The 20,613-nt window shown below is 35.2% G+C and overlaps 2 protein-coding genes across 4 annotated transcripts; one reads left to right on the forward strand and one right to left on the reverse strand.

Annotated features, from left to right (window-relative positions):
• The first annotated feature begins 1,125 nt into the window (after positions 1-1,125).
• LOC137742686 (mRNA splicing factor, thioredoxin-like U5 snRNP) lies at positions 1,126-3,323 on the forward strand. Of its 3 annotated transcripts, none has more exons than XM_068482620.2 (2): positions 1,126-1,742; positions 3,185-3,323. In XM_068482620.2, the coding sequence occupies exon 1, from the start codon at positions 1,269-1,271 to the stop codon at positions 1,722-1,724; it is 456 nt and encodes a 151-aa protein (XP_068338721.1). In that variant the 5' UTR covers positions 1,126-1,268; the 3' UTR covers positions 1,725-1,742; positions 3,185-3,323. The 3 variants fall into 3 exon arrangements, with proteins under 3 accessions (XP_068338721.1, XP_068338722.1, XP_088535793.1); XM_068482621.2 differs by having other exon boundaries at positions 3,115-3,253; XM_088679667.1 differs by lacking the exon at positions 3,185-3,323 and adding an exon at positions 2,030-2,163.
• Positions 3,324-4,322: 999 nt separating this feature from the next.
• On the reverse strand, positions 4,323-12,185 carry LOC137742984 (5'-3' exoribonuclease 3). The gene is made up of 23 exons (XM_068482909.2): positions 11,904-12,185; positions 11,611-11,716; positions 11,346-11,422; positions 11,046-11,237; positions 10,777-10,896; positions 10,523-10,585; positions 10,242-10,355; positions 9,992-10,162; positions 9,809-9,886; positions 9,555-9,701; positions 9,340-9,459; positions 9,066-9,161; positions 8,868-8,963; positions 8,576-8,646; positions 8,353-8,481; positions 8,182-8,258; positions 6,297-6,337; positions 6,110-6,184; positions 5,890-6,020; positions 5,691-5,774; positions 5,523-5,598; positions 5,208-5,296; positions 4,323-5,110 (listed from the first exon to the last, which is right to left on the reverse strand). Exons 1-23 carry the CDS (start codon positions 12,096-12,098, stop codon positions 4,486-4,488), a joined length of 2,973 nt encoding a protein of 990 aa, XP_068339010.2. The 5' UTR covers positions 12,099-12,185; the 3' UTR covers positions 4,323-4,485.
• Between the last annotated feature and the right edge of the window lie 8,428 nt (positions 12,186-20,613).

Below are 20,613 nucleotides of genomic sequence, written 5' to 3' on the forward strand. Positions count from 1 at the left end.
GCCATTTTCCTTCAATTTCGGGCCTTATTTCATCCCGTAGCCCTAGGTATGGAAGATTCACCCGGAGACATATTTTCAACCTTTGTTTCTTGAATGATAGGAGATCTTTGTTCATCTCCAACTGCATTTGAGGAAACATTTCCAAACACCGGCGTAGGACCAAATCTTTCTTGAGGTGGATCTTGAAATAACACCCACCCTTTACAAATTTCCCAACAACCGTAATGACTAATGGGTTTTTTCATGTCCTCCATATACAATTCCTCTGCTTGGCATACCTAGAAAATATAATTACAAAAATTAAAAGAAATTAATTTATGAAATTAAATGTAATATAATTAAATATTTAAAATAACTTGTGAAAATACTTACTTCGTCGTAGTAATTGGCTCCAGTTTCATGTCTAATTTGGGTGTTTAACACTGCTTGATGTCATTTATTCAAACTTGGTTGAAGATGTTTTTTCCATCTTGAAGAACAACTCTCGTGGTTTCGAGGATTCGGTAGAATGGTGCCTTCGTAGAACTCATAGTATTTTTTGGACGTACGAGTTCAAATACCTTCACTTGTTTGAGAACTCCCATTGACACTATCTTCCGAGACCCATCTATAAGCCCTGCAAAGAGCTTCATCTTCTTTTCAGGTCCAAACCCTTCCTTTCATTGCAGATGTAGCCATTTGAAAATTATTGAAAAATTTGAAGGAATGATTATTGGAAGAGGTAAGAGAATAGAATGTGAAGAATTAAAATAAAATGAGGTAAGATAGTATGGAATGGTGAAAATTTTGTGAGAAATGATGTAGGAATAGCTTAGGTATTTATAGGAAAAAAAATTAGAATTTAAAAAAAAGAAAAAAAAATCAAATGCAACGTAACGTGGTTTCAGCATGACGTCAGCTAGCCGTTGCTAGTTGAGGTTACCGTTGCATTTGAATTGTTGGGCCGGGAAAGGGTTGGTTGGATGAAGCTAGCCCGCTGGCCTGATTTCATTTTTTGGTCCAATAGGGTCCACAAATCATTTGGCCTAGCCCTCAATTGAAGACCCTTTTTGTGTCATTTCTAATTATTTTTCGGCCTATAATCCTTTGATCGGGAGATGTCCTAAGTAACCAGCCATAAAAAAACCTAAAGAAGCCGTAAATTTTAGTCATCCTCCTCAACTTTCAATTTTCTGTTGTGGAATTTCTTCACTGGGTTTGATCTGCCGCTCACAACATCCTTGTAGAGGAATTCAGAGTTCAGGTGAGGAAGAAGAACAGAGAGAGTCATGAGTTACGTATTGCCGACATTGACGAAGAAGCAGGAGGTGGATTCCTTCATCCGATCCACCATCGACAAAGTCCTCGTCCTCCGCTTCGGCCGCTCCTCCGATTCCGCTTGCCTTCTCCTCGACGACGTTCTCGCCAAAACGGCGCGGGAGGTCTCCAAGTTCGCCACGGTCGCGCTTGTCGATACCGATTCGGAGGAAATTCAAGTCTACGTCAGGTATTTCGACATCGCTCTGATCCCGTCTACCATCTTCTTCTTCAATGCCCACCACATGAAGATGGATTCCGGAACTGCGGACCACACCAAATGGGTCGGCGCGTTTCAGCAGAAACAGGACTTTATCGATGTTGTCGAGGCGATTTTCAGAGGAGCGATGAAGGGGAAGATGATCGTGAATTGCCCCCTTCCACCGGAGCGAATACCCAAATACCAGTTGCTCTACAAAGATGTGTAGAAGCTCTACACATTAAAGGTATTTCATTTTTCAAATTTTTTCGTTGCTGTGAGTTTTTGTTACATTTCGTTATTGGTTAACAAATCAGATTTGGTTGTATAGTTTAATTAGATTTCGTTATTGGTTAACAAATCAGATTTGGTCTTATTTGAGATAATATTTGTTGAATAATTAGAATTTGAAGCGCATTAAGTTATTGGCTAGTTGAATTGTGCATTTGATTAGTTTCGTATTAGAGATACGGGAATGATATACACACACTTACTGGCCGTTGTTTCTATTTGATTTATTTAATCAACTGACAGATAACAAAGAGGAGCTTGTGAGATGCTAAATGGGGTGTGTGAAAATCATCTTCTTAGAGATAATATTCATTTTGCCAATCCGTATTAGTGAGCATTAATTTGTGGATTTGGATTGTGGGTTCTTCTTTCGGAGACAACTTGGTTAATAGAGTCAGTTACTTGAATGTGTTTTGTACGTCCAAATGAGGAGAGAAAGTTACATAGAACGGATTCACTGCCACAGTGGAGTTCTGGCATTGTATTATTGAACCGGGACTCAGTGACAATGAACCCATGCTATGTAAGTCCTTCTCCTAAATGAGTAGGAATCTGTTTCTAATTTGGGAGCTCGAGTATCCTTTTTTAATTGAGTCCCGTAAATAAAATAAAGTTGACATGTATTATTATGCAGATATATACTTGATCAGAATGAAGAGCAAACTGCTGTTTTTCAATTGTGAATTTGATCGAAGAAAATTAACTGGTTTTCTTCTTGAAGGTTGAAATTTTAGTTCTTGTTCTCTGGTGATTTGTTTGTGTATGTGATTTCACTGATTTGGTTGGTTGACAAAGTTGTATCAACAGTTTTCTTTATGTTTTAACGCAGGCTTAACTCTTTATGTTTGTAACATAGCCCTGACTCTGTATCTATTGGTAATATAGGGCCTTTTATCCGCCATGAACTGTAATTGTGTCGGTGGTACGAGCAATGGAGCCATAGAATTCTTAGAGTATTTAATGATTATGCATTGCTAGGAACTTTATTATTCAACATTTAGAGACATGATATTTGTGCGAAGTTGCATGCAGACCTACACGGAGATTTGAATCTCTGTGCGCTTGAGATTTGAAAGATACACAGTATGATAAAATCTTCAAAAAGGATGGAATAATCCACATTACTGTGCAACTTTGGTCAGCTAGTGTCCTAAACACTTAAGGTCTTAAAACTTGAGAAGTAGAAGATGTGTATGAATTCCCGAATAGATAAAATGAGTTGTTTATGTAAGATAGAAGGCTTTTTAACCACTCTGATGTTGCAAGATACTGTTATGCAGTTTTTGGTTAGTCGATGGAGCAATAACCCTCTTTCGCCTTATTTTCAGGTTTTCTTCTTCGGTTCTCTTATTTGTAGCTTTGGCACACTTACTAACCTCAAGGAATTTTTGTTCTCAGCCATGTTTGATTTTCTGGAAAAATTCACCGCCGACGAAGGAAGCAGGGGTTCATGGCCCTACTACATGGTTTTGCGCCAGGAAAGGCGAAAGACGTTGATGAAATTTTTTTGACATGGCCAACATTTTGAAGTTCTAGAGCATGATATACAACTCCATTTGCACTAGTCCTAGATTTGTTTGGTAGTCCTAACAGGAACTGTAAGCCACTGGACTCACAAGAGTCACCAAGGAGGACATTTAGATTGAGTGCTGTTATTCGTATCCATCAGTTCTATTTTCCGATTCACCTACTCATGAAAGTCGTCATGTGAACGAATTTGATATGTAAACAATCAATCTGACACTCTTTCCAAGTGTAATTTGTGGTGTATTTCTATATGTTTATAGTAGAGATGACTTTTCTTGAAATCTAATAACAGCTAAAAAGAAAAAGTATGGTGAATATAACGTACTTTCCAACGTAGCTTATGGAGTCATTTTGCTTTTTAATGTTTTAATTTCAGATGGGTATTATATATACATCCATTTACATGTCATTTAGAACACAAAAAAAATGAATTCTCATTCTGAAATACCAAAACCTTCTTGCTGAGAGAACCATAAAAATATTCGCTAGAAACCAAGTTTTTCGGTGCTAGAATTCTAGTTTGGTCATTGTATCCTGATGAAGCAGATGTCCATTGAACTATAAGTACTGAGTAGTGACGAAATTCTATTTCAAGGATATTGCGATACGCAATCCTTGATCACTGTATTTACTTGTTTGATATTAATTTCATTTTTCATACTCTGTCAATATACTCAGTTGTGGTTAATTAATTATTAGCATATGTGAATATATATATATCATTAATTGTTGATACATATCCAACACTCTTTGTCATCTCATAGTTTAACATCAATTTCGTGCCAACATTGTGTCAAAAACATGAGTTTCAGAGTGAATATAGAGTTCCGCTTTAAGAGTCCCCTTATCATTTCTCTTGTAACAATAGTGGACTCGCATTTGGCGGAAAGGAACCAAATAATGAGGATTTACGGTTCCTAACTATTGCGTATGCGCAGAGTTTGCAATTAGTTGCTTCTGCATACGAGTCATAATGGACGTTTAGTAATCAGCAGAAAACAACTGAAAATGTTAAGGAAAAGCTAGAATCAACTGCCAAATGTTCTACACCCTTAAATTGTGAAATGCAACCGGAGTTCAGAGTGATGAAAACTGTACACAAAAGTGCTTTTTCCCTGTTTTGGCGGAAATGCATAAAAAGCCTATGGTTTAACGAGCTATGACCAGGCGCTTCATTGATTGACAGAACTACGTGGAACAAACTGTGATCTCCCACCGGCTTGTGATGAATCGTTAGCAGAAAAAGGTGTGTAACGTTTCCAATATTCCTGTCGGCCTTGGCCGCGACCACCCTGCTGTTGGCCTCTGCCACGGCCATGACTATGATTTAATTGTGAACTCTGCCAAGAATGGTTTGTGTTATGTCCGAAACTATTTCTAGATGGCCAAAAAGCGTTGTTCGCTGGTTGTCCTCTTGCACTTGGCCTCCAAGCTTGGCTTGGCTCCGATATCTTCAAATCCTTAAAGCCTTGTGCTCGATCTCCGGAAACATAACCATCTGCCCTCCACTTATCATTAGAGACTGATCTCCCATGAAAAGAGACTCTTTTGTAGTCTGTGGAACCCTTGGCTGAATATGAGCTAGATGACATTACTCTTTCGCCAGGTATTCCTCGAGGAGCATAAAACCGTTCTCCAGAATTAGGATTAGCAACTTCTTTCCCTCTACCACAACCCCATCCAGAACCTGCAAATTTGTGTATTAAATCCGTAGAGCTAGAAGTGCATCTAGCATTGTTCTGGAAGCCTCCATTTCCGTTGTTATCTCGTCTCCAAAACCTCTCCTGGAGCCGGGCGCTGCATTGCATTTAGTTCTCTATTGAATAAGTTAAAGAGAATAGGCAATACACATAAATAAGAAATGGAGAAGACCGGAAGCAATAAACCGATTGACCTGGAAGTGGTGGTGGTGGTGGTGGCAGGTGCGCTTCCCTGATATTCATGCCATAATTTTGTCTCCGTAAGGTCATCCTTGGTGATTGTCTGCAAAAGAATATGATCAGAAAAATTGTCATTTCATTCAAACGACTACCGAAACTATCTAAGCTTGTCGCACGCTAATTAAGTTGCATAATATATAACATAGCATATTGATGAAGAAAAGTGATGCCACCTAAGTTTTGAACTAAAAGATGCATCTGGAAACGTATAAATAAAAGTTCCAGAAAAAACATAGGATCAGAGGTGGAAAAACCGTTCGATTTAATACCTTACTGGGATGCTTTACACCATCAAGTAAACGAGGCATATGTGCATCACTATCGGGAAGCTCATATAGCATGCAACTGCAACAGGATTAAATTAAAGAGACGATAACATATGACAGTAACGTATTGAGCAGAACGAAAGATACAAGTCATTTGCGTTTTTGACTTACACGACATGGTCTTCTTGAAGCTTGTAATCTCCTCCTTCACTCATGGCAGCATCAAGACGACGTATGGTGCCACCAACTCCAAAACTGGAAAGGCGTAAAACATGAAAAAAGGTTAAAACAATCCAGGAATAGTTCAGTCCAAACAGAAGAAAAAAGGGTAAAATAACAAAGCAATACTACAGCAAAACAATTGTCCTACCTCGAACTAGTGTCAATCTTGATAGACCAACTTTCCTTGCAAGATAGTGACATAATTTGTGACACCAAATTGTGTGTTCTTCGCACAAATAATTGATCAGATTTTTCTGTATTTCTATCTCTTTCGTCCCCCTACACAACGTAACATAAGCTTGGAATTCATTTCGAATAAGGCAATAACTCTCAAATACTTGTGTAGACGAATAAAAGAATTTCTGTACCAGCAGTTTTTTGTCTAAGTTTTTAGTCTCAGACAGAAGGCGTTCCTCTTCAATAAATGGAAGCTTGCAAATACCCTTGGATGACGATCAATGCCAATTAGCGAATAAATAACAGTAATTTGAATAATGGTGTGCATAAATTATAAAAAAAATAAAATAAAACAGAAGCTTAAGAAGGCAACCAAACCTGCCATGTGAAGCGTTTCCCATCCATGTCGATTTCAAAATCTACAAATGAAACAGAAGCTTGTAGTTACTTCTGGGAAATCCCCTCGATATAACATTATTGAGATTACAGAATAGGACTTTGTTGGAAATGTGCCCTAAAACCAATCATATGATGATACTTTATGGACATTTCACATGTTAAACTAATCTAGTTTAATATTAAGGGCAAACATTATTGTTTGAGCCGTCTCGTATAAATGTTATATGCTTAAACGATAAGTCCAAGGAATATGTGATTGGAAGAATGCGATCTAAAGAAGTTAGATTCATGAGACCATTCTTTCGTTGACACATCCTAAACGTTCCTGATCATAGGATTGTCAATTGGGCATTGACAGTCCGTTAAGATCAGTACGTGCTATGTCTTCTCTCAGGAAGAGTGACAAGTCTCGAGTCATTGGTGTGTGTGACATCAAGACAAGCATGTAGGTGCTCAATAGAGAATGAGTTCACTGAACACGATCAACGAGAGGTTCTCATATTCATGTCACATGAGAACTCATGGTTGGGATAATGCAAAGTAGTCCTTTGACCTGAGGCATCACAGCTGTCTTGTGGTTAGGTCCTTAATCTTTGATTATGTCAAAGTCACTCCATCAGGAGGGTGTCCACGGCATCGTCGGGGTTAAGCCACTTAGCCATGGAGGCAAGTGAATGCACAACAAGGGATCTCTAACCTTCAAACTGTTTGAGGGAGAATACTCTATGATATGATTTAGAATCTCTGGCCAGAGTATGAATGAGATGTTGGAATGCGTTCCAAATCACATTCAAGGTAATCATATAAGCACAAGACTCACATTGGATAGTAGACATGAATAAACTATCAAACCAAACAATGTGGTCAAGAGTATTGTATTAGAGAAATACCGTATTGCATTTGTAATCCTAAACTGAATAGGTTCTCCACCTCTTCTGATTAGCTTGGGTAACCATGACATGCTGCTAGGCATCAACCATGGTTTGTGGAAGCCCTAAAAGTGTATTATCACTAACGGGAGAATTGAAAGTAAGTTTCAATTCACTCGCTAAAAGGAACTTAATGGATCGTTCACCGAGTAAGGTAGAGTTTGAAGAAACAAAGGAGATGAGTAAGAATAATTAAATGGTTTAATTATTTATCTAAGGCTAGGATTAATTAATATGTTAATTAATCAAACGAATAAGTTCGTTAAAGATCTCGGGTTAGTTTTTGGCCACAAGGCCCAATGGGATTTGAATGTCAAGCCCATTAACTCAAGTTGTATGACAACTTGAATAAACAAAGGGCTTGAAAGCCCAATAAACCCTATGGCCGGCCATGTTAGAAGAATAGGGCATTTGGTCCATTAGGTCACTTATTTGAAGGGACTATATAAAGGACTTTATAGCCTAAAATTCGAAAAGGGTTATTTTTGGGGAAATGATGAGAATACAAGCTCTCTTTTCTCTCTAAAATTTCGGCCACCTTGGAGGGATCATCTAGCAATCAAACTCCTCCAAGGTCACTCATTTCTTCTTCATTATGCCTTGGTGATGAATCATTAGAGGTTCTCAATTTTGGGAACTTGGAGAAACCTTTTCATCCATCCAAATCCATAGATCTAAGATGCAAGGAATGAAGGCCCTCTCTTTGGGTGATTAGCCTTTGCTTATGCAAAGAGGAATCTACAAAGGTATTGATTTATCAACTCACTTTGTTTTGAGTTGAGTCTTGGTTCACCTATCTACTAGGCTTTGAAGTTCATGGGTTAAGTTTTGTTTTTGAATGCATATAAACATGATTCCGCCTTTTAATTGTTAATTGCATGTTGTTGATGTTGCTCAAATAAACTAGTTTTTCACAAATCTTCCTTCAGACTTACCAGTAGGATAAAAGTCAACAATGCTGGAACTCTCTTCAGTCATTAGTTTCTGATAATCTTTAGGAAGTGCATGAGCACTACAAAAAGGAGAACATTTGTCTTATCCTTTATAGAACTTAGGAAGACCAAACTTGCAAAGCAAGGGAACAATAAGGAAAATAGCAGAATTACCTTCTTGGAGGTAACACAGCCATGAGAGTATCAATAGGCTTAAAAGGGAAACCTTTTTTAAACTTCGCTTTCACCTGACCAAGGCCCTTGAGGTCTGAAGCAAATGGCCCGTAATGGAAAGGATAAAACCTGAAAGGATGTTCCGGAGAAATAATTTAGTATCATTAGTTTTCATATCAGTATCTAGTAGCTATGTGAGGTTCATATTACGTAAATGTCTTACCATGTCCATGATGGGGGCTCCGAAAAATAGTACAATAAAACCCAGAGCAGTCCCTCAGTGTAGCATTTAACCTATAATTATATCAGCAATTGGAATTTTCGTGTTAGAGGAAGCTTTGAAAAAAACAAAGGTCTCTGAAATACACAGAAACAAAATAAACTTCAATGGAAGTAAACCCGGTATAATAACGCTAAATCACATCAAAAGTTTTTGTAGCTTTTACAAAAACTCCATGGAATGAAAGCAGCAGTCTGTTGAAAGGGGAAAAAAGAATCATGGCAATTAGACATACTACTTCCTTCCTTTTTCTTTCAATATCCGCTGGACCTTCTGCAGAAAATTTGTATTTGTAATATCTTTCCTTGTAGCCTCCCACAGCGAATCGGACCTGAAGGAATGTTGATCAAGCATGTAAAACTCAATTTTTAAAGTACGGTTTGATGTAAATGGTTCACAAGAAAATATGAGAAAGAATATTGGAAAGTCATACCTTGTCACTCCCCAAATCACCATTCTTGAACAGATCAGATTTCCTTCTGATGTTATCTTTCAATTTTTTCTTCAACTCCTTTGTATTTTCTACAACCTGAACAAACACCACATATATATACATGTATAAACGAGACCACCAACTTTTAAGCATGCCAAAAAATATAGAACCAAAATACTTTACCACATGTGTATAATGAAGCATACAGTGTACGCATATAAAACACTATACCCCGAAAATTACATCATAGGAAACCTTAAGGGAACAAACGTACTTGAGAATGCATAATGTCAGACGTTCCATCTGACCAAACTTCCAATTCTTCTCCACTGAAGAATGCCTGAGTATTGCTCAAACCAGTCATTGAACTTCCAGTATCAACTTCTTCCTCTAGCTGGCAAAGCATATGCAATTAATGCAGCATGTAATTCATAAGCAGAACATTTATTAGATAAACACTACACACAAATGTGTCTGCCAAGCACTCACAGAATCATTATAATAACACAGACGTCTCAGTTTACGGTCACGTAGTTCTGATCTTTTCTTGAAAATTTTGTCTTCATAAGAACCAACAAGAAGGATGAATTTCTCAACTCTGGATAGCTTGATGTACCCTGAGTTCTTGTCATTGACCTGGATTTGTGCATATAAGAAGTGGCATGAAGATGATCTTGTCGACATTGATATTTATTTTTGTTGTGAAGAAGATGAAAGTGTTATGAGGCTACTCAATGTTATACCCGGAGCATATCAACCATGTAACCACCGAGATTTTTTAATTCTTTCTTATAGACAGTCATCAGCAAGTCAATTGCACCCTGGACACAATTATTGGCGTGTAAAATTAGTTCCGGTTTACATACTTATTTTTGTATTGGCATCTATAAAACAAGGGCCATAAAACAATGAAGTTTACAAAGAACCTCATGAATTTCCAAAGTTGGCATGTGGGGCAGAAAATCATTTCCCGCAAAAAAGCACATGAAGATAAAGTCATCAATTATACGCTCAAGATCAAACTTAAAGTTCTCGGGTGGGTCGTCAATTTTCAAATCAAGCTCCAAGTATTCCCTCAAAATCCAAACATGAAGAAACTGCAATTAGAAGAACAGAAAAGGTGAACCAAAACAGCAGTCAAGTTTCAGGGAAGGATAACAGCACCACTTCGGATACCTGAAAGGGCTTTTTTAGCATGGATCTTTTTTTGTTATCCGACTTTCCTGAAGATGGACCCTTCTCTCGAATAGATTCACAGTTTGTATGACGCTGTTCATTATGTAGAACATCCTATATCCAGAATATGAAAAGAAAAAATTCAAGTTCATTAGATAAAGTCAGAAGCTCCATATATTGTCACATTGCTTCATTGATGCTTTGAAAGCCCTAGTCAAACATGAAATCAACAGGGTGACTAATTTTTGAATTTGAGAAATTTTAAGGCTTTGTAATTAAACCTCTCTCAGTATGGAAAAGTGAAGCTCATGCGTCGCCAAAGCCAACATGACAAGATCAGCATCCTGCATGCCACGATGCCAATGAAGGATCAGAATGTAAAAATTCAAAAAAATGAGAAGTAGGTTAGGAAATAAGTATTTAAACAAAAATAATAAGTGCAACCGTATAATTCTTTTTCTTCCAAATTTCCAACAAAATTCTAAAACAATACAAAAACAAGAAACAGTTGTGTGAAGCATACTATTCATCATACCAGTCCATATAAGCAATGGCGCGTGTTTGGATCATATGAAGGAAGATTGCGCTGTGAGCGTATGAATGACATTATTTTGTGCTCACCTTCCCCAGGAGCATTGGCATCAGACAGAATTACCTAATGCAGTAACCATGAAATTAAAACAAAGAAGAAACAGGAAAACAATACATACAGACGTCATGAATTACACACTAATGATTGTTCGTGTAAATAATGGTTGTTCATGTATTAGTAACTTGATATATAAATGTTATGATGGACCAGACCTCGATGTCCCTCCAGCCTAGATCATTGCTCAAACGTAAACTGATATAGTTTCGAAGAGCCTTTGACAATTTATGCATAAATTCAGTTCCGGGGGTTATTATATTAGAATCTGATACTTCGGACTGCTGCTTTGGTAGGACTTGTTTGCCTTCCAATTCAAACTGTCTTCTCAGCTTCTCTTCTTCAACTTCCTACACATTTGATACCAACATTTGGGACATTTATAAACTTGTACAAACAAGGTTACGTAAAGCAAAATAAACTGTGATTCAGAAGCATCTCATAGTAAAAGTACCCACATCGACCTCAGCATCCTTCGCTGACTTAAAGCGCCTCATTCGCTGTTGATTCATTTTAGCCCTTGGAGCAACTCCATCTACAACAAAAATTAAAATTTATACCATCACGTGCAATATTTCTAGTTTATATCATTAAGTGCAACACATATATGAGAACACATATCTCAACTGCACTGCGGTTGATTGGGGAAAGCAAACAGCGTATAAAAGTCTCATGGGTTTATTAAACACTACGAGATCAAAAACAAAATTCAAACTTTCTCACCTATGGCCAAGTATAGTAGCTTCCGTGGCCTAACAATATTGAAAAGTATATCAATATATTCAAAAATATTGATGAACACCTCTTCAAAATTTGCTGGTGGCAGAAGCTGAACACAGAATGTAGAAATTATATTATGTAACCACGTATGGATAAATAAAATTTCGGACCATAAAGATAAAGAAAGTATCAAAAATTGTTATTATAGAATGTTTATCTTATTGCTAGTGAAGAATACATGTATATATAGAGAGAGGGAGAGATTGAGAGAAAGAGAGGAATGAATAAGGTCGTACTCCACCATCATCATCGTCATCTGCTTCTGGGTGGAAGCAAGGATGGACGATCCCATTCATGTCAAGATAAAAGTTATCGAACTCCAAGTTAGTAGGGTTTGGGTTTGGAGACTCCTCTCTCTGACCTTCGATAGCTTTGACCACCACTTTGGGATACTTGTTCACCAGCCATTTGAAAAACGAGGGCACCCCCATCTCTCTCTCTCTCTCTCTCTATCTCTCCCTCTATCTGAGACATGCACTGGTATCTAAAGAGATGAAATACTACTGTCCAGTAGTCTCTTTTGTCTTTTGGAACTTTTCTTGCTTTATACTAGCTGATGACACAAGTGTAGTTCACGCAGACATGTACATGGGACATTGGGTTAGTAATTAAAGAGTAATGTTAGGAAGATTAAATTTGTAGATTAAATTTACAAATTAAATAATGTGTCATCAATAGAAAATGAGCATGTTTATCAACGTTTAAGTAATAATCTAATCATCAATTCCTATATCTTTTAGTTTACAAAATTTGGTTTACAAATTTAGTTCCCCTCGCATTACTCATAATTAAAAGAGGGACACTGCTTGGGAGCAAACTTTCTTTCAATGGCCAAGAAAGAAGACTCTTTCAAAGTGTGACTCTCTATGGACTCTTTGTCAGCTCATATTGTTCCAAAAATATGAGATGGCAAAGAATACATGAAGAGTCACACTTTAGAAAAAGTGTCTTTAGCATTTCCCAAGTATTTTACTAAAACTAGAAAATGGAAAATTTCTGTACAACCAATCAAATACTTGGTATACACAATAACATTTACTATATATTGCATCACATTTATTAAAAAATTATTAAATAACTTTGACAACAATAGAGGGCTTTGTCTTCAATTGAATCAGCGCCGCGTAAAAAACTGAAGGGCTCGATTGGAGAGAGTTTGTCGTTAATTTTTACTGTTGTAGGTCTTTTGAGTGCAATGATAGGAATTTTATAAAAAAAAATACCATGAAGACATACAGTTGAGATTAAATTTTGAGGCTCCTCAAACTGAAATTAAGGTCAATGTGGCCATTCTATATGCCGCCATGTTAGTAGATCGCTGGATATGGCAAGCTTGTGAAGCAGTAAAGCCTCTCAAACCAACTTGAGTAACTCTCAACCACAAGATCCAGGGATAATCAACTATGGGCTAGTTTGGTATTATTGTACTTTAAAAAAAAAAATGATTCTGCTGTGCTATGAGAATAAACAGTTGTATAATAAACTTGTTAAGTGTTTAGTAAACTTTTTTTTTTTGTAAAAGTTCTTTTAATTAAAAAAGCAGTGTCTGAGTGTTTGGTAAATTTTTATATAAATTGCGTTGATTATTTTAAATAACTATAAAAGATATAGTATTTAATGTGATATAATAATTGTCGAAGACGATAATATATGGGCAAAAATTGTAATTTTGTAAAACATATGGGGATATACTTGCCATTTGAAATGTTTATTAAATTAGCATTGATTACTATGCTTTGAAAAAAAAAAACATTTTTTTTGAAGCATGGTAGACATTGATTCTATTTTTATATGTTTTTCTACTTTTATTGATAGCAGTTAAAAAAAAAAACCAAAAAAAAAAGAAAAAACACTTTTTTATTTTTATTTTTATTTTACCATACACATTTAATGTTCCAGCTTTTTTTGAAAGCTCCATAATTCCAAACCAACCCTACCTTTGTAGACTGCCAAAAGATTCACGGTCGGTTTGGAATTGTGGTACTTTAAATAAAGCAGTTTATTGCAAAATCTGGTACATTAAATGTGTTTAGTAAAACAAAGCAAAAAGTGTTTTTTTTTTTTTTTTAACCAAACACATTTAATATACCAGATTTTTCAGTAAGCTTGATATAAATGAAGGTAGAAAAACAGAAGCAAAGTCTACCATGCTTCTAAAAAAAATGTTTTTTTTTTTCAAAGTATAATAATTAATGCTCATTTAATGAACTTTTCAAATGACAAGTATACCTCCACATGTCCCTACATTATTGTCTTTGATAATTATTATACCACATTAAATATTATATCATTTTTCGTCATTTAACATATTCAAAACAATTTATATAAAAATTTACCAAACACTCGGACACTGTTAAAAGAAAAAAAAAAAGTTTACTAAATACTTAACAACTTTATTTTAAAACTCTTTATTCCCACAACAAAGCAAAAAAATTTTTTTTTTTTTTTTAAACACAACAATAATAAACTAACCGTCAATAAGCTGGTAGACTGTCACCTCTCCAAAATGATTTGAGGGCAACATTTTTCTAAAGACAGCTGACCACCACGGCTAATCAAAAACAACACCAGAGTAGGGTTTGATATGTGCGTTATGTTGTGGAACACATTTCGAAATAGAATATCGCATGCTACCGACTTAAAAAATAAATTGGATATGATCTTTTGTAGGGCAGAACGCGATTTGAGTTGGTTCGCTTTTGGGTTTGAATAACGTATCAAATTGCACATTTGAGGTTTGTCAAAATTTCAAACTACAATTAAACTATAATCGCTTGAATTTGAATTGATTCACCCAATGATGTGGCCATGAATTATTCAATGGGTGAATTTAGTTAAAATTAATACTACAAAATCAAATTTTAATCTTTTGTTGTCTACATAAAGTTATATAATATTAAAAACTTGAATATAATAATTTGAAGCGAGAATATTATGCTATATTTTCTAGGCTTCTAATTTTCAAAACTATCATGGAAATAAAATAAGGAACCATTTTTTATATGAAAATTTTAATTTATTAATGTTAAAATATAATATTAGTTAAAATAATGAGTTTATTCAACATTTATTAGCTCTATTTTCATTAAAAGCAGTTTTAATATTTAAAATTTTCATTTTCAAGTAGAATATGGTAATTAAAAATTATAAAATAGACCAAAAGATTATTATTTTTAAGCTTGAGGAACCAAAAATCTCTCTATGCTAGTATAGTCTAAGAAACCCTTGTACTTAGCTCCGTCAATAAACTCACAATATTTACGATTTGATTTAAATTTACAATTTAACATGTACTTGTTACAAAATGAAAATTTTAGAACTACGTCAATAACTAGTTGAAACGGCAATAATAAAATAGAAAACAAAACTACAGATGCTTATCACTTTAATCATTCAATGGACGTGAGAAAAAGCAAAAATCATTCTTAAAGATAGAGATTCTTCTTTTTCTTTATGAAAACATCAAATGACAATTGAATTGGAATTTAAGAAATAAACTTTGTCACTTTAATCAGTCAATGTACGTGAAAAACAAAAATCATTCTTAAAGATAAAGATTATTCTTTTCTTTATAAAAAAAATTCAAATGACAATTGAATTGGAATTTAAGAAATAAACTTCTTGTTCAAGAAAAAGAGAAGAATCTGGCCAAAAAAGAAATTGGAAATTTGCTTATTAAACTCAACGAAGAGATTTTGAAAACAACCACTGTCATGATGATTGCACAATTTTCCAGTCGGCACAATGAATACTGAATAGACCTTCGAGCAGTGTAATGATCGTTATAGCTTCTGATTTTGCTTTTTTACCTTTATATGTTCCTAATGGTGTCATCGTTATGGATGAAACTTCTTTTTTGGCGGTGACATGCACACACTGTTTCAAGGATGCTTCTGTGCAGTCCCTTCGTATGATCAACATCACATTAAATGAAGTCATAACAACCAAGTTCATTCCCAAAAAATTCAACTAGCATTCAGCCTATTTCATCTATTCAATAAACAGTGATATATTTCAATGAACGGTAATAGATTAAATGCATTTTTATTCCAAAAAAATATGTTAGCATAAAGTTTAAAAAATGCTCTGGCACAAACGATCTTCATCCCTACAAAATACATTGGCATCCAGCCTATTTAAAATATTATTAATTTTTTATAAAATAATAAATAAATAAATAGTTTTCATTTCAAATAAAAATTTTAACCAATCTCATCACATCACGTGTTATTATCATAATAAAATTGCAGAAACTCATCAAATAAACTTAAAAAAACATACTAAATAAAATTATGTAAACTCATCAAAGAAATTAAAAAAAAAACACACTAAATAAAATTACATAAACTCATCAAATAAACTTAAAAAACACATTAAATAAAATTATATAAACTCATCAAATAAACTTAAAAAAAACACACTAAATAAACTAAGAACTTTAATAAGCTTCTTTGAATTATCTTGACCTTATTGCAATCCCCATTGGTGCTCAATCAAGTCATTTTGACGGGTACAGTGCCAGTATGTCTCTTGCAATAAAGTGTACCGCTCAGCAATCAATTGATTGTAATGTCCATCCCGTTCCAATGGCTCATGTTGCACAGGATCTTCGGTGCCATCATGAGCACAATAGATACGTGTTCTTGAGTTGTTCATTGTGTCTGGCTCGTATTCGTTGATGGCATCATAATCATACTCATCTTCCACAATCATGTTGTGGAAAATGATACACGTCATCATGATGTATCAAAGTACCTCGACATCAAACATTCTGGCAGCTGACCTGACAATCGTCCAACAAACTTGTAGGATACCAAACCAATGCTCCACATCATTCCTACACCCATCTTGACATTTTTCAAAGTGTTTTTCTTTTTCATTTTGTGGATGTGGGACTGTTTTGACAAACGTTGTTCACCTTGGGTAAATGCCATCTACAAGGTAGTACGGCCTGTCGTATGTATGGCCATTGACTGAGTATATGACTCTGGGTGCTTTTCCTTGCAGCACTTCGTCGAAGACTGGAGATTGGGCAATGACATTTATGTCATTCTAAGTTCCTGAAACACCAAAAAATGCATGTCAAATCCACGTATTAAATGAAGACACCGCTTCCAAAATGATACGTTTGGCTCTGTTTTTGTCGTCATACGCTTCTTGCCATGCAATTATACAGTTTTTCTAGGTCCAGTGCATGCAGTCGATGCTTCCAATCATACCAGGGAAGCCTCACATCTCACCTTTCTTCAATAGCCTTCATAGATCCCTATGCGTTGGTTTTCGAAGGTACTTCTTCGTATAGAGGACTTCGATTGCGGAGCAAAACCATCAGGGACTCCAGAACAGTTGATTTTGCCATCCTTGTTATCTCATCCACTTAATCTACAAATCCTCCATATGCAAGTCTCCCCAAGGCAGCAGTAACTTTTGCTCAAGAAGAAGATTTAGAACATGAAAAGCATCCTTTTTTTTTTTGCACAATGTATTGATTATGGTTGCAAATAGCACTCATGATTTTGTCGAACAAACTTTGTTGCATTCTAAAATGACGTCTGAAAACATGATCAGGAAATACACAGTTGGGGATAAAATAATCTTAAGAGATTTGTACCTCGTTTTTCCCTCTTTCTATCGAAGTTTGCAGCACTTATGGGTTTGGATATCTGACCTATAGCTTCCATGACATGGCGGGAATGTGAGGCCCTTTGCCTTCTATGGTCATCATCCTCATCCTCATCCTCCTCCATCGCGAAAGCCTCATTTCCACCTCCACCTTCCTCGAGATTGACCAATTCTTCATGTTGTGCCAATAATTTTTTTTGTTGCTCCTCAAACTGTTTATACGCTCTTATTGAAGAAGACATTGTAAGAACTCAAGATTTGAAAACAATGAAAAAGGATTCTGAGCTAAAAAGAAGGATTGATTTCGGCGTGAGGATGAATGTACGGACATAGGGTTTATATGGACAAAAAAAAAAAAAAAAGAATGAGGTTCTTAGGTTTTTTTTTTTCACGCAAAAAGTATATGAAAGCTTTGGAAGAAAGTGTTGAAAATATTGAAATATGGTGTAAGGTGGAAGATGATGGTTAGGTATTTATAGGAAAATAATAATATTTTTTTTTCTGTATTTTTAACAATTTTTTATTAAGTGAATTAATCTAGACCGTTGGATTTGAAAAAAGATTCAAATCTAACAGCCCATAAGTATGACATGTGGTGAACAGTAACAATTCTGACCGTTGGGGTTTTTTTTTTCTTTTAAGCCCGAAAATTGTGGGCAATTGATCTTTGGATCGGACGGCCTAGAGCATGCCACGTCATCTAGCCGTTGGATTTCAAATTCAAAATTTTTTGACCATTGGAAATCCAACGGTCCAAAAAACTAGCCGTTGGAAATCCAACATGCCCAGAAAAGGGCCATGTGACCTCCCCATCTTATCGGTGAGTGCGTCTGCGCATACTGGGCCCGCCTCTGATTTCTTGTTGGTGATGTGAGCCCAGTCACAAGTGCTTCCCACGCGTTTGGTGCAAAAAAAATAAAAATCAAATGCCTTTTGACGTCACATTGGAGTCAGCATGACATCAGATTAGCCTACTCTTTGGTCTGTAGATTCTGGTCTAGCCTATGGCCTGGCTTGGGCTGGGTGCCAACCTATTAGGCTGGGCTGGAGGGTTTTAGCTGGGTGTCGGGCTATCTAGCGTCGGTGGACTTGCTCTAATATACCTTTTAACTGAGGATAGTAATTATATGAAATTTCTCATGGTGCGGGAATGCTCTTTTTTGTTTTCGTTCAGGTTAAAATTCTCGACAAAATTTTTAGTAAAGCTCATTGTATGCACTCTATCTTGTTTGTACGTATTCAATTTTCTGTCAATGAATATTTTATCTTCACTCAAAAATGAAGTTGTAAATGTAGAGCTACCTCAACGTCTTAGAGGCATCTTCAATGCAATTTTTCTTCAGTGCAGAGAGGGATTTGTGCTAAACTTTTGCTAGCCGTTGGATATCAATCGTGCGGCTGAGAATTGTCATCGTGCTGCTAGAAAGTCTATCAATCAAACTGTATAAAAATAGATGGACAAAAATAGTATAAATCGTTTATCTATTTGTTACAGTTAATTCACTAAACGACTTCAGTTTAATTCATTTGTTTCATAGATGAATTTTATAGAGCGATTTATATTATGAAATATTCTGATTATAGCACAAAAATTTGTAAAATTTTTTATTTTTTATTTTTTGATAAATTGTTTTTGTAAATTTGATACTAAAAATTTTATGGAGCTTTAATAAAAATGGTTTGGGCCAACTTTTTCTTAACTAAAAATCACCTTAAACTTTTATTTAACCAAAAGGGCTTGAGATTTAACCATAAAGACAAAATTATTCATAAAATAGCCCCACAAACATTAAAAACATGGCCCGAAGTGAAGCCTAATCCGCAATAAAATTGTTTTTTTTCCATAATTACCCCTAAGAGAGCCTAAACCAATCCCTTAGCCAATTCACAAATATTAAGATTTACCATATAAATCTCATTGCCATTAAGGCAAAACACCAACCACTTTCGTCAAACGGTAACTTCAAAGTAATACAATTTCTTTAACTGCCATTAAGACAGAGCATGCAAGTCATACAATCGTTTTCATCACCACCATTAAGGCACAGAGCATGCAAGTCGTGCAATTTTTTTTTTTTTTAAATTATGATTATTAAAGAGAGGGTGTGAGTTACTATTATAATAATTTAGAGAAATGGAATTTTCGAATCCAGAATGTATGCGCGGAAATTCAACATCCTATCAATTAGGATATTAGACCACTTGCAATCGTACAATTCCACAAACACAAATCCCATTTCACAAAATTTAAAAGTTCAAATTAAATTCCATTTGAATTTGGATTCCCATTTTCAAACCATACATTAGCACAAGAAGTTAGGAATTTCTCAAAGCAAAATTGCCTTTTGCAGAAGAAACTCAGAAAATTCTCAAAGAAAAGTAGAAAATAGAGGTACAAATTTCATATCCTTGTTGATTCCTTACTTTCAAATTACTGTTAGGCCAAGGTTTTAAATCCTCTATGCGTAGAGTCATAATTAATTAGATTTAAAAAAAAAAATTGCACAAATGACACCTATATTTCTTTAACTTATGTCATTTACCACCATGGCTAATAAAGTTACAATGCCACCCAAACTAAACATTTTAACAATGTTTCTACCTACTAGCTCCTATATATATATGTGGCATCATTTAACTGGAGTGGAACTCAAGCTCAGTCAATGTACCCATCCCCTAGAAAAATTTCTTGAGGAGTGGATGGACTACTTTCAAGATAATTGGGCTTGATTTTACAAGGAAGATGGAATTCGACCCCCGACACATTTTAGCGACTGGCAAGAAGTAGTGTGAGTTATTTTGCTATACTTTAAGAAATAGTGTGAATTATTTTGGTTCAGTTTTAGAAATCAAGTGGGTTATTTTACTTAAGTTTCAGAAATAGTGTGCTTATTTTGCTGGAATTCCAGAAATAGTGTTGATTATTTTACTGTAGTTCCAGAAATAGTGTGGATTATTTTGGTTAAGTTTCAGAAATAGTGCAATTTCTTTGCAGTAGTTCCAGAAATAGTGTGGGTTATTTTGCAGTAGTGTGAGTTATTTTGCTATAGCTTCAGAAATAATGTGTAGTTATTTTGTTGTAGTTCTAGAAATAGTGTGTGATATTTTAGTTCAATTTCAAAAATATTGTGAGTTATTCCGTTGTAGTTCCAGAAATAGGGTGTTGTATTTTGATTTAGTTTCACAAATAATTTGTATTTTTGCTGTAGATTCATAAATAGTGTTTATTTTTCACTTCATAAATAATGTGGATTATTTTGGTTCAGTTTAGAAATAGTGTGAATTATTTTGTTACTTGTCATGCTTGTTAAGCCCTTTTTCTGA

This window comes from Pyrus communis, chromosome 11 (assembly GCF_041283825.1).
Source record: "Pyrus communis isolate YQ-2024b chromosome 11, ASM4128382v1, whole genome shotgun sequence".
Lineage (NCBI taxonomy): Eukaryota > Viridiplantae > Streptophyta > Magnoliopsida > Rosales > Rosaceae > Pyrus > Pyrus communis.